Source organism: Protobothrops mucrosquamatus, unplaced genomic scaffold (genome assembly GCF_001527695.2).
Source record: "Protobothrops mucrosquamatus isolate PMUCROS unplaced genomic scaffold, P.Mucros_1.0 scaffold1398, whole genome shotgun sequence".
In the NCBI taxonomy this organism is placed as follows: domain Eukaryota; kingdom Metazoa; phylum Chordata; class Lepidosauria; order Squamata; family Viperidae; genus Protobothrops; species Protobothrops mucrosquamatus.
This window is the reverse complement of record NW_015387583.1, coordinates 445,745-459,343: the sequence shown is the minus strand read 5'-3', so window position 1 is coordinate 459,343 and position 13,599 is coordinate 445,745. Positions and strand designations below refer to the sequence as shown.

The window sequence follows — 13,599 nt, the reverse complement described above, 5'->3', positions numbered from 1 at the left end:
GGACTTGGCTTTGGTTCTGATGTTCTGGTGTTTCTGTTTTTAACTTCACAAGTTTCAAGTTCATTTGTTGTTTCAATATTGCACTTGTACAGGGCTGCCCTTTGTTCTTTTTGTCACTTGGTTTTGTCTTTTTGCCAGGCCGCTTTCGTCAGATTGAAGTGCTTACTACTGTGGCCAATGCATTCTCTTCCTTGTACTCTCAAGTTTCTGGCACTCCCTTGCAGAAAATTGGGAGCATGAATTCAATCTCTTCCAGTAAAGAGGCATCCAGCCCACCTCCTCTAACACGAAGTAACACAGCAAATCGTTTGATGAAGACTCTGTCTAAACTCAATCTCTATGGGAACCCTCAAGCGGGAGATGGCAGCAGCAGTCTATCTACTGAGAAGGGCAAATCTGAAAATGGGAGTGAAGAACCAGAAGTGAAAACTCCAAAACACTTCAAAGCATCTTTGTTGGCAACAGTAAAAGAAGAAGCACCTTGCAATCAGTCCAGCCTACTAGGAGCTCTGGATTCTTCAGAACTTTCTCCTGGCACTAGCGTTCAACAGGAAACTCAAGGTTATTCTATTTCTTATGAAGATAAGCAAAATAATAACTCTTTTGGACGTTCAGGTGGATTTCATGAAAAGATTGCTGCTATGAACTCTTCTACTCTCGTAGGTGATACTCTGGAGTCAACTAGTTCTGAACATCTAGATATCAGGGCAATTCAAATACCTGCAACTTCAGTGGCTGATAAAGAGGCCTCTCTTCCACTAACCATTCCGTCTATTGCCAGCCTCATGCTGCAGCAGAAGGACTCCTTTGAGATGGAGGAGGTATGTGGAAAGAGATAAGGATTATTGTTGCTTTGATGTTGTAGTTCCTCACCTGCTGATTCTCCTTCATATTCTGCACAATCTTTCTCCAGTTTGGTACCTGGTAGATGTTGGTAGAACTATGTAGGGGACTTTCGAGAGTTGTTTTTCCCCGTAGACCACACAAATGTTGGATACAGAGTTTTGATAAGCTGCTAAAATGGTTCTTTGGTACCCAGTGTAGAAGATCTTAAACTACAATTTTAAACCTTCATGGCTTCATGTGCAACCCTAATCCATTTTTAGTGAGCATTTCATCTATAGGTATGGTCATAAAAAGGGGTTGGGGTTACTAATGTGAAGGAAGATTATACTCTTGAGATGCTCCTGTTTAAATTGTGCTTTAAAACCAGCCAGAGATACAGCATGTTTGTTATTGTTAGTTACTGTTAGAGATGTAGCAGCCTGTGGCCTCTTAACTTTATTTGTTTATTTATGCTCTTTGGAGCTCCATATGACTATTAAAACTGACGACGTGATTTGTGTTCATTTTAGGTGGGACTTACATAAGAACCATATTTTAAATTCTAAAACAGGCTTGTCAACCTATTACAATTTAATGAGAAGCTCTTATTCCAGTGTGGGTAATACTGAATTAGATAGACAAGTGGATGAATTTAAAGCTTTATCCTTTTAGGTCAGGAATAAGTAACCTGGTGTTCTCCAGATAATCTGGACTACAATTTACACCATTCCTTTCTGTTATTTATGCCAGCTGTAACAACTTGAATTTGGTCGTAACATTCTGTAGAGTTCCAAGTTATATATTCTTATTCTAGGTATGTTTCAAGTTACTGGATTTCATCCCTAAATATGTTAAATGGATACTATTTGTATCTCTGTCCTGACATGATTAATGCTAATAATTTTACTCATGTGACAAGTCTAAGCAATTCCAATTTTGATGAAGGCATTAAAACACCTTTGTTTGCCTCTTGGCTGCGCCATTTTTTATTTTTTATCCAAACCCTAGATCTCTTCTGAAACTGCAAAATATTTGCTCACTATGATGTTCTCATATCAGGCTAACATACGAGGGTTCATTTGTTTTTGACCAATAAATTTAGGAATTTAGAAATATGCCTGAAATAATGTGACCAGGTTATGCTTATGGGTTTATGGTTAGTTCACAGAAGTGAGGAACCTAACTATTAATGGCAGAAATGAGGATAAGTTCCACTTTCTTTTTTTTTTCTTCTTTTGTTTTTTTTCTAATTGTCTTGGGCATAGAAAAACACTATGAGACAGTGTGGGGAGTGCCCTAAAGGTCTGCTTTTTCTTCATTCCAAGTTTGACTTTGGAATGTTTTCTTTGCACGTATCATGGCAGAGAGATATTGAGGGCACAGTTTTCCATGCTGTCCCAAAGTCCTTGCGGCTGGGGCTTCTGTCGGAAGTCTGCTGCTGTCAAGATAGCCAGCGTGGGAGAGTGAGTCAAGGCACAGCTTTCCCAGGAGTTCTGGCCTCTGCATTCTCAGCCAATTGGATGCATTTGTGCTGGCATCCTTATTGATATTGGCAAAGGAGATGTGGAAGGGTGGAGGGAAACAGGGCAAAGGTTGCAAATAGAAATGCAGGCAGGATTCTGACCCTGTGGCCCGCAGCAGAGGCGGGTGAGGGAATGGGATCAGCCCCTTATCCCACCCCAACCGCCTAATCCCCCAGTGGGAAAGGAAGGACAAGAAACTCCAGCAGAGCCCTAGGAGCAAATGAAGTCACGGAGTCGCCTTTGCAAACTGAGACCTAGCAAATGGCTTGTAAGATGGATGTTTATATGCATTGATAACAGTAGTAATTTGCCTTGCAGAGACATCTATGTCTTTTTGCTTTGGGGTTTGTTTTGTTTAAAGACTATTAAAGGAGCTGCGGTTAATGTTTCAGTTGTGTGTTGTATGTAGTTTTAGAGATTGCGGTGCAGCTATAGTTGAAGGTAGCAACTTGTTATTGAGTACAAATCTCGGCTTCCCAGCATTTTAGAGTTTATCTGTCTTCCAATTGTCATATTTTTACAGAAATCAGCTTTAAAAGGAGATGTTTCCTATGGATGCTACATTAAGGAGAAGTGTATATGTATTCTATGTACATAGTATATTATAATACGATAAATAAATATTCTATTTTATGTCTTCCCTGTTCTTTAACTCTGCTATTGCAAGCTGCCTGATTTTGCTCTGATCTTACTTTGATTTTTACCAATGGCATTCCTATTCCAGCATCTGTCTTTTTTCTTTTCTGTGGCAGAACTGATTCAAATGCATAGAGGCCATTTCTGCTTCTGTTTAGATTTCAGTATCTGAAACTTCAGTTCCGAAACAGACGGGAAGAGAAAACTAAATGGCATAATCAGAATTTGCTTCTGAACTTTTCAGCAAAATGGCAGTTCTGGTGATCTGGCATGCAAGAAGCTGAGTGTTGTTGTGTTTTTTTGGTGGAGAAATTCTGATTAAAAAGGAACAAAGGGAGACCCATGAAGTCTCATTTATGAAGCAGTTAAAGCAGTTTACCGTTAAAAGATTTACTATACCTCTGACTCAGTGTCTCGGGTCAGAAGCTTATTTTCTGCATTAGAAATGGGATCACCGTTGAGTTGCATAAAACAGTGCTCCAAAGTTTCTTTCATCTCTACAGTCTGATTGGAAAATAAAAACATTTGGCAATCAAATGCAAATGAACCAGAAATCTACCAGTAGATCCTGCTTATGCCTCCAATTCTGTTGTTGTCCAGGAACACCCAAGAAATGGTATGCCATAAGAGAGCTGTTAGTGCACACATAAAAAAACCAGAAAACTTCCTGCAGGTCCAAAACCTCCTCTCCTGAGATTGCTTGTTGCTGCACCTTTGGGTTTACAGCCTTGCTTAACTTTCAGCAGAGACATGTACTGCCTTATTGCCAATATCTCTCCTGGTAGCAAGGATTTCTAATACCTCTGTGTATTCCATGTGATTAAATTTGCCATTCACTCCTCATGCAAAATTTTAGTAAAATGATCTAAATTATCTAAAGTGATTGGCTTAGTGTACCTCTTCATCAGTTTCTCTTCCAAAAAGTGGCTTGCACAAATGGGTATCTGTTACGCTTTTAAGAAAAGGAGATTTTTCTGCACTCTCAAGTAAGAATGCTGTTTAATTCTTTGGGTATGGGGTTATTGACTTGGGCTGGGCAAAATCATTTGGAGGATTGCAAATAAATGCAGTTTGTGGAAGTATTTGTTGAATCATGATGCCAAATTAAAAAGAAAAATATTTGTGGCACAAGATACCATAATTAAGGGTCTGTCTTTTATGTATGAGTGTATGATGCCACAACACATACGCAAAATGAATAGAGTTTTGGTTGTAATACTGTAATGTACTTTTCATCATTTAACCCATTGCTTCCTCCGAGTGCATGCACATGGTAGTGTTTGCATGCATATGCAAAATCAGACAGTGGGGAAACGTTCAAAGCAGACATGCGGAGCTATGAAGACATTAAAGGCCTTTGTATTGTTGAGCAAGTTCAAATAATTTTGGCCAGCTCTTTTACTGACCTATCAGTCAGAATGGCTTTACTCATAGGATTTAATTTATATTCAGGGTAATTAATAATAATAATAATAATAATAATAATAATAATAATAATAATAATAATAATAAAGTTGGAAGGGACCTTGGAGGTCATCTAGTCCAACCCCCTGCTCAGGCAGGAAACCCTATACCATTTCAGACAAATGGCTGTTAAACTAGATAGCTCCTCTTCAGAATACTTCCTGAATCTGCTCAGATGTGATAATTGGCTGCTATCCACATGGCTGAACAGACCCCCCCCCCCCAATTAAATCTACCTAGGATATTTAAAGGCCCTCAGATTTGTGTGTTTGTGGAAGAGAGACACAGAGGGATTGGAAACAAAGGCTTAGGTCAGGGGTAGGCAACCTTCGCTCTTTTATGACTTGTGGACTTCAACTCCTAGAATTCCTGAGTCAGCATGGCTGGTTCAGGAATTCTGAGTATTGAAGTCCACAAGTCATAAAAGAGCCAAGGTTGGCTCCCCCCCCCCCCCCGGCTTAGGTCATGGCTATACTGGCCTTTCTGGGGAGTATACTAGCGGTGTTCAATCTATTTTAAGTTTCCATGTTATGGTTGAAGCGCATATTTTAATTTTTGTGCCCAGGGCTTTTTTGTGTCATAGAACGCCCAGAATGGAGTTCCGGCACCTTTTTTGGATGGAACCTTGTAGGGTAGGCAAGGCGGGTTGTATAACATGTGTGAGTTCCAGCACCTTTTTTTTTTTTTACAAAAAAAGCACTGCTTGTGCCCAATTAGCTATGCCATATGGTAGTGTTGCTCATAGCACTTAGAATAACTAATAACTTGAGCCCTCTAACATCTCTTTCTCCCTCCATCTTTACTTAGATGTAAAAAATCACCAGTAGCAGTTGAATAGGAAGTGTATTGTCTTACTGTTTTCCCAAGATCCCAAAGAGATATTCCCTCAGTGCATCCTGGAACCTCAAAAAGGAAGTCTACTTGCCAGTAACTTTTCTAGTTGAAAGTCAATTTGCTGCTGCCTTCCATCAGGAAAGTCCATATTCTGGAAAGCTCGTGGAGACTTATTAGAGTTTGGCAGAGATGCGTCCCTATCTTCAGCCAAGGGTCTCTCCACATTTAAAGCCAGTTTTACTTTGGGGTGTTTATCTTGAACCAGAATATAATGTTCAGAGACAGGGCCAAAAGGAGTTGGAGCTAATATTTGGTTCCACGTTCCCTCCTGTTCTGAAGATATTACTGCAAATTGCATGCTGAAATATCCCTATTTTGCTTCCTTGGATGAAGCTCAAAACCGTTTTCATGTCAATAGTATTTATTCTGTTCGTTTTAAATAGTGATAACAAGAACACAATGCTTTAGTTCGGTATCTTGAAAATAGGCTAGTTTCCTGAAAGGAAGTCCTTTGATTTTAGATTTTCTATTTTAATAAAGCAGTATTGTCAGAATGTATGCTATGAAAAAAAAATTTAACTAGGCAATTTTATCACCAAAAACAACTTAGAGCTGAGGAAGTGTCTGAAAATGGAGTTGTGAATTAAGGGGGCCAGGTTCCCTTAAGAAAGCAGTGCAGACTTTGGAGTTTGCTTAACCAACCTGGCACCTCTTAATAGCAGTTTTGAAAGGGTATCTTTCTTTTTGGTTTTATATCAGAAAAGTCACATTTTTCTATTTTTTTCTTAGTTTCATCTCTTGTGATTTTTCTTCTTATGTTTTTATACTCTCATCTTGGAACGCTTCTTACACCATTCCAACATTACTCATATTCAACAAGTATATAACACTGAATGCCTTGCAGATTTTTTTTTTTACTATAGTTTCCACAGGCTAACCAGTATGGCCATTGGGCAGGAACAGTGGAGGTTGTAGTCCAAAATATTTGGACAGGGATACCAAAATTCTGACTCCTGCCTTATCAATATTAAGCATGTCAATAAGTCGTTGTGTATGATCAAGGACTTTTGAATAGGTAGAGTCTCCAGTCTCACACAGGAAGTATGTGTGGATAGTTGCTTATAAGCGAGTAGGAATTCTGTATAGGATTTTTTTCCCCCGTAGGTGGCACCCTCTGGATGTGTTCCATAATATGTCAGGGTGAAAGGCTAACTATGAGAGTTTAGCCTCGTTGAAGGACACAGATTGAGTAAGCCTGATGTGGATAGTGTAGTAAAAGTAATCATGATCCTACATACACATTCATTTAGCAGTTATATGGTTCCCTTTTTACTGGTATTCAGAATTAAGTCAAAATCCACTTGCTAGCATATTGTGGCTGACAACAAGACTGTTGTTTTGGTATGTGTTTCGTATTGTAGTTTAATCATTCTGCCTCAATAGCAGGATGTATAAAGACAACTAAATGGGAATACTTCCAATTCAGCCTTGCAAATAAGTCCACCGTGCTCGCTAGGGGTTTCCCATGTTGGTATGGAGAGCTATTTCTCTATGCTGGGCAAACAAGAGTGTCAGGTGCACCCAGTCCATTCATGCAGTAGAGGCCCTCACATTGCCCTGCATGCAGCTTCTGACTGATAGTAGAGATCTAATCAGTGCTTAATCTTCCTTTTAGGGAGTGACAAATATTACTTTGTTCTGAGAATCCAAAGAACCTTTTAAAAGAAACAGAAATAGCAAACGTGATGGATCTCTTAGCTATTCCAACTTGACAAATAGCATTGCATTAGATTACATTTTGGAACACAATTCTGACTCACGAAAATTGGAGTTCGTGACTCTACAATGTAACCAGCAATACAAGCTGGATAAAGCTTCTGAGGACAGAAGTTTTCATGAAAAGACTCCAACATATCCCCACATATAGTATAGCTCTTTTCCTCAAAGAAAATTATAAATAAGATACCAGTGTTGCAAAGGTGTATTAAGCATGTATTAACTCCAGTGTCAACATGAAACTAAACTGAAGTAAAATTAATCTCTCAGGTCGAGCTGAATTCCTGCTATCTAAAAAACTTTTGCAGTCCTTTGAAATGAACGGAAACTTATAGGAGAAGGAAAAGACAACAGAAATAAGCATTCCGACATTTTTGGTGTGAGACAATTATTAAAATGGGATTTTTAATATAGTTGATCTTCATTTTTCTTATCATATTTTAAATATTACTAGGGATTCTTTTAGATAGTGTCAATTAGTGTTATTTCTAGATACTACCTGGACAAGTCCCTGCAATATTCTTCCCAAGGTTTCAAACAGTAGTTTGCCTTTGCCTCCTTCCTAGGGCTGAGAGAAAGTGACTGGCCAAGGTCATCCAGCTGGCCTCATGCCTAAATCAGGACTTGAACTTCACATTTCAAGTCTGGTGCCTCACCATTACAAAGATTATAAAGGCCTACTCTGTCCAGCTCCCCTCATTGTCTCAGATCATCAAAGGGTCATATTTTACAGATCAGCCAATATTTAGTCGTGCCGTCAAAAATAAAAATCAAAACATCTTAAAATTGCTGTCTTACTATTGGCTACATATATTTGTAAAAATACTATCTTATTTGTTATTCAGCAGGTAGCCAAGTTTGTTAAAAATTCACTTCTACAATTTTTTTTTTTAAATGTTGGTTTCAAAAATATTGACACATGTTTATATTTAAAAAATCTTTTTCTTAATAGCATGAATATGTGCCAACTTATGAAATCATGTGTCTTTTTAGATTCAAGGAGATTAAATAAGCAGTGTTTAGATATACTTAGGTGTCTCTATAATGTAACAATTATATAATAATACAATGTTTATATTTTTAATTTAAAAAGCAAGTGTTCTGACCTATTAGTTGCACAGTATAACAAACGTAATGTTTGATGTATGTTTTCATCTTCCTCTTTTACGGTTCTCTTGAAACAACCTGTATGAGGCAAAATGTGTGAGACTTGACTAATATTCTTTTTTACTGTCTCTTGGAACTCTCTTTCCTTTTTTTGCTCCGTAAGATATTTTAAAAAAACACCAGAATAATAATCACTCATGTTAAGATGTCTTGAAATTCCCCAGATTGAAATTGGAATCTTAGAATTAAATACCATAGAGTTTCAAGTTTATGTTAATTACTACCTCTAGATTAAAAACAATCGTGGAAAGGTTTTGTCCTTGCAGTTTGTCTGCACATTTTGAACATAACCTTCTCTGTAATTAAAAGGGCTATTTATAGTTCCATGTGTTACTAGATTTTAGAGGGCTTCTAAAAATGTGAAGACATGTTTCCTATGTCTACAATGCTGAGAGGACAAATAACAAGGAAATGTACCTAAAAGCCAATGAAATCAAACATATTCTGTGCTTTATTTAAGATACTGCTTGAATTACTTAGATTATATTGAGAGCACTTCTATTTTATATTAAAGCTTCAGAGGTGAACTAGTTCATTTTGTGCCTGGGGAAAGGCTCTGAAGATAAAATCAAGAACAATAACACTATTCAAAATAAAAAATGGTAGCTTCACAATGATTGAAAAGGACCACAGTTTTTGAAGAAGAATCCAGGATTTGGGGAAAGAAGATACTTGGGCAAGTGGAACTTCAAAGGGAGAAAGAAAAAGCAGTACAAGTGGTCCTTGACTTATGACCCTAAATTGAGTTCATATTTCCCTGCTCTCGCCATTGCGATTGTTGAGAGGATCACGGAGTTCCACTCAGGGGATAGGGGAAGCCCTAGGAGGCCTGCACTGCAGCACTTCCCCAGTTCACATATGGCTTCCCAGGGCCTCCCCTACCTCTGAGGCACCCCGTTCTGCTTCCCATCCCTCTGGCTCCCATCCACCCTTCCATGCCTTGGTCCATCACACTACTTCCAAAGATCGCCTTTGGGAAGGAGAAACAGCTAATCCATGTGGCCTTCCTATATGGAGGCAGTGTGGTTGCTTCTCAGAAGTGGGCACCATTTTGGAAGCGCCTGCAATTCTCAGATTGTGAGAATTGCAAGCCACTCCCAGGAAGGTCCTGTTGCAGGATGGCATGCATGAAGCGGCTCGTGCCATTCCCAAAATGGCACCTGCTTCTGGGACAGGACTATGCAGGAGCAGGAGGAGGAGGAGGAGGGCTGCATGGTGGATCAGTTGCTTCTCTTTCCCAAAGGCAAACTCACAGATACTAAATAGGTTATGTATAATGTAGTCCATTGTATATAAATGGGACTTCAGCCAACATCTTATGCTGTAAGCTTGTCATTTTATGCTCCTGTCAGGCGTGTGTTCATGGTATTTATTTGTTTTTTGGAAGGAGGGAAAATACGACTTTTCAGCATATAAATTCTGTACATTCACAATTCCCTAGCTCTCAATTGTTGTTAAACATAGCTATTCTTCCTTGGATTGGTAGCTTTGGACCAGATAATCCAAAATATTTTAAAGTTAATTGGATTATCATTTTTTCATAAGGAACAAGTTAATCCAGAGAGCTTCTATCAGTTGTCTTGTGGTGTACATCCAAAAATGGGCACTGTTTTTTTTTCCTCTTTAAACAAAAACTTCCTGTCTAGTTTCTTTTTGTTGTTTCCTAGGGGGGGGGCATGCACACTGAACCTTGCAGTATTTCCCAGTGTAAGACATTGTGTTTTAGATTTGTAATCTTTGGAGGATGAATCTGCCATATTCATGTAGTAAAACAGTAAAAAGACACACAGCATCAACGAAAAATGAAAGTAGTCTGGGGTAGCTTTTAATTTTTCAGAAGTATTTATTTAGGCTTGAAGTTTTGTGGAGCACTGAGAAAGTTAAAATGTTTCTTTAGGAGATAGAATAGAAGCGTTATCTTGAATATATTTTTCTCCTTTCCTCTCTTCTTGCTTTTTTTTTTAACATAGCCTCTGAACAAGACATTTGTGAAATGTACAAACTAGCTATCATGGTTTTCTTGAGTTTCAGTTAGACTAGAACCTTCTTTTCCCCGACACCCCCCCTACTGAGTTTTCTGCGTTTGTTTGCCTAAAAGTTTTCCAAAAGGAAACCTCATGGGATATGCCGCTGATTTTTTTTTTTTGAGTCTGCCTCATTGTTCTTAAAAAAGCCTTTTATCCTAAATTACTGATGTCACAGCTTTTTCACATTTTATTGTTTCTGTGTGTTCCAACTTTAGCATTATCACTCCAGGAAGTCTGAACAAGATACACCAATAATAAACAGCAATAATGGACTCCATTGGTTTGCCAAGCTTATTGTATTTGGAATTGTTAATTACTAAATAGCCAGTTATGCAAGGTATAAATACCATGCATATTCACTAGAAAGCTTATTGCCTGCAAGCATAGGTTTAAAAATGCACTGATTTTTTTCCCTGCAGATTCAAAGCACAGAGGGAGAGATTCCACACGCTTCTAACGCAAGTCAGCGGGCTTTAATCAAAACAAAAAAAGGTGAGTAGATTTCCCCCCCCTCCTCTTGTTCCTCCTGAAACATCCTCACCACTGAATGTCGACCCAAGTACTTTAAGCTTTTTAAATAGTGGCCCACCCATAACCTGCTAGTCTGCCCTTTAATTAGATCTAAAATCATAATGTCTTCTTGTGAAACGGCATCCTAAAATGACAGAGGCTGCATCAGACTTGTAATCTTAATTAAGGGTTTGACTTTTCTGATCCTTCACCAGTTGTAGGGTGGAGAAGTTGAAGTGGTGCAATATATATGTATATCAGCGAAGGATGCCCTGTCATTTAAAAAGACTGTTTTGAACCTTAAAATGACATATCCCAGACCAAAAAGCTTTTTTATTATTCTCCAAGTGCTGATGATACAAAAGTTTTCTGTGTTCAGCCATTGAGACAGAGGAGCTCTACGCATTAGCATTAAGATACAAGCGTTAAGTCTCAAGTGTGTTCGGTGAGGTTTCCTCCATTGTAAGACTGTTCTAGGACTGTACTTTCTATTTCCAGATCAGGGCATACAGTGACTGATTATAGCAATGCTCATGTAGTTTTTACCTTTGTTGAGTGTCCACATTAATTGCATCCTTCTGCTACTCACTATAGGAGAACAAAGTGGAATGGAAAGAAAGGCCCTGTGTTTGGAGTAATAAATGGTTTAGACTACAGTAGCAAAGAGAATAGCTGTCCACTCCTTGATCAGGAAAATTAATCAACAAAGATCACACTTTACTTTGAACATAGAATGAAACAGCTGTAATTTTCCTTCAGAATGTGACTGTTGTTAGCAGGTTGAGAATGCAGTATGTATGTTTATATCCTGGCTCAGGAGCTTAAACACACATATATCTGACCGTCTACTCTTAGTTTAGTTATAAGCAGGGCTTTTTTTCTCATAGAATGCCCAGAACGTAGTTCCGGCACCTTTTTTGTAGGATAGGCAAGGCAGGTTGTATGACATGTGTGAGTTCCAGCACCTTTTTTTTTTTTTTTTTTTAGAAAAAAAGCATTGGTTATAAGTGTATTTAATAAGCAGTTACTACCAGACTAAATCTGTGAGTTTGAGCTCTTTAGGCTTGGTTTAAATCCTGTGTGAAAATCCTTAGCGGTTTGTTTGGGTGGTATCTCATTAGTTATCTGTCAATCTGTTTCCACTGCTTATTTCGTAAGTCTGTTCACAACAGATGTATTATTTTTATCTTGTTTGCTTATGACTTGCCTCCAAAGCTACTACTTTGATTTTGTTTTCGTTTTCTTTGTTAAACTGATAATATATTTTTCATAGCTTTGTTCAAAGATCAGACTGCAGCTGCTAGCAGTAACTTAACGAGGTTGCAGTAAAATATGCATTATCCCATTGGTTTGCTTCCTTGTTTAAAAAAGCCTAGGCATAAAGATAAAATGTGTTAGCATTTTAATATTAAATTCATAGAATTTGTAATTCCATTTCTTTGTATTAACAGCAGGCTTTTTTTATTTGCATTGTCTATTTTATGAATAGTGTTTCTTTCTTAATGTAAGTGTTCATCATTATCAGCTTAACTTAGTAACACATTGTTTAGGGAGAAAAAGCTCAGTTCTCCAGTACAGTTAATGTGATGTTCCTTTTAGATAATGAATTTTAATTAATGGGAAACAAGTTTGTCTTTTGTGTGTTCAGCATTGGTATTTGTTATTACATAACCCAAGTAGAGGTATGTTTTTCTCACAGGGTTGGTTTCCTTTGGTGAAGGACAGGACTGGAACAAAAAGTCTCATTTGCTATGTACTATAATAAGAGGTGTTGCTGAAATGTTCAGCATGCACAATATTCAATATTGTTAAAGAAATGTTGATTCAGGAAATCATGGGGTTTTTTTTATTCATGGATGGCCTAATGGGTACATCTTATACAGGCCATGAGGTTTGCCTTACTGGCATTTGCCAAAATTCAAATACACATTTAAAAATAAATATCTAACTGTGCAAGGAAAAAATTAACATTCAGATATCTTAACAGTTTGGAATAGAAACATTCCTGTGTGAATCTGCTTTATAGTGAGTGGATTTATTTGATTATCGGGGACATAATTCTGGCTAGTGGCAACTCTTAAAGGTTTGGCTTCCTAAAATCCTTTAATTTGGAAGAACCCTGGACCACTAGCATTTTGTTTGAGCTAAATTAGAAGTTATGGCCTTGATCATTATTTTCTTGTCACTTCCTTCTAAAAAGCTTAGGTCTGAGCTTGTAGATTTCTTCTTTTCCATGTTTTATTTTTGCAGCAGCCTCACATGTTTTATCCAACCATACTCCACAGCCCTTCATTTATTAACAGAACTTCACTATTCCTAGTCGAACACCTTCCCTATTCTACTGTTGATCCTACTGAATAGTAGACATACATGCAGTGATTTTTCCCACGTTCCAGTCTTCAGCTTTTGTTATTTCTTATAAATTACATAAACAAAAATAACTGCATAGCCTGTTGGTTGACATGACATGACAGTTGGAAATGGTACAAAAGGATGGAAGCCAAAATGATCAAGGGGCTCAATCATGGCTAAAATGTTTGAGACAATTTCGTTTAAAATCTGGAATTTATTTTTATAATAATAATAATAATAATAATAATAATAATAATAATAATAATAATAATAATAATAATAATAATAGCAACAATGGTGCATTGGAAGATCTGCAAGAAATATCATTTGCCTGTAAGCAAAAACTGGTGGGATCATAAAATAGAGAAAGTCATAGAAAATGATAAAATTAAACTGCTCTGGGACTTCAGAATTCAAACAGACAAGCACCTGCAACATAACACCCCAGACTTAACAATTGTCGATAAGAAAGACAAAAAAGTCTG

At 37.7% G+C, this 13,599-nt stretch overlaps 1 protein-coding gene across 1 annotated transcript in view; it reads left to right on the top strand.

Annotated features, from left to right (window-relative positions):
* Positions 1–138: 138 nt before the first annotated feature.
* LOC107292631 (protein ITPRID2) overlaps positions 139–13,599 on the top strand; it is a gene marked incomplete at its 5' end in the record, with an annotated part of 36,927 nt that continues 23,466 nt past the window's right edge. The window contains 2 exons of the mRNA XM_015821742.1: positions 139–821; positions 10,672–10,744. Of these exons, the coding sequence (XP_015677228.1) occupies positions 139–821; positions 10,672–10,744 (756 nt within the window). The remainder of the gene's footprint in view (positions 822–10,671; positions 10,745–13,599) is intronic.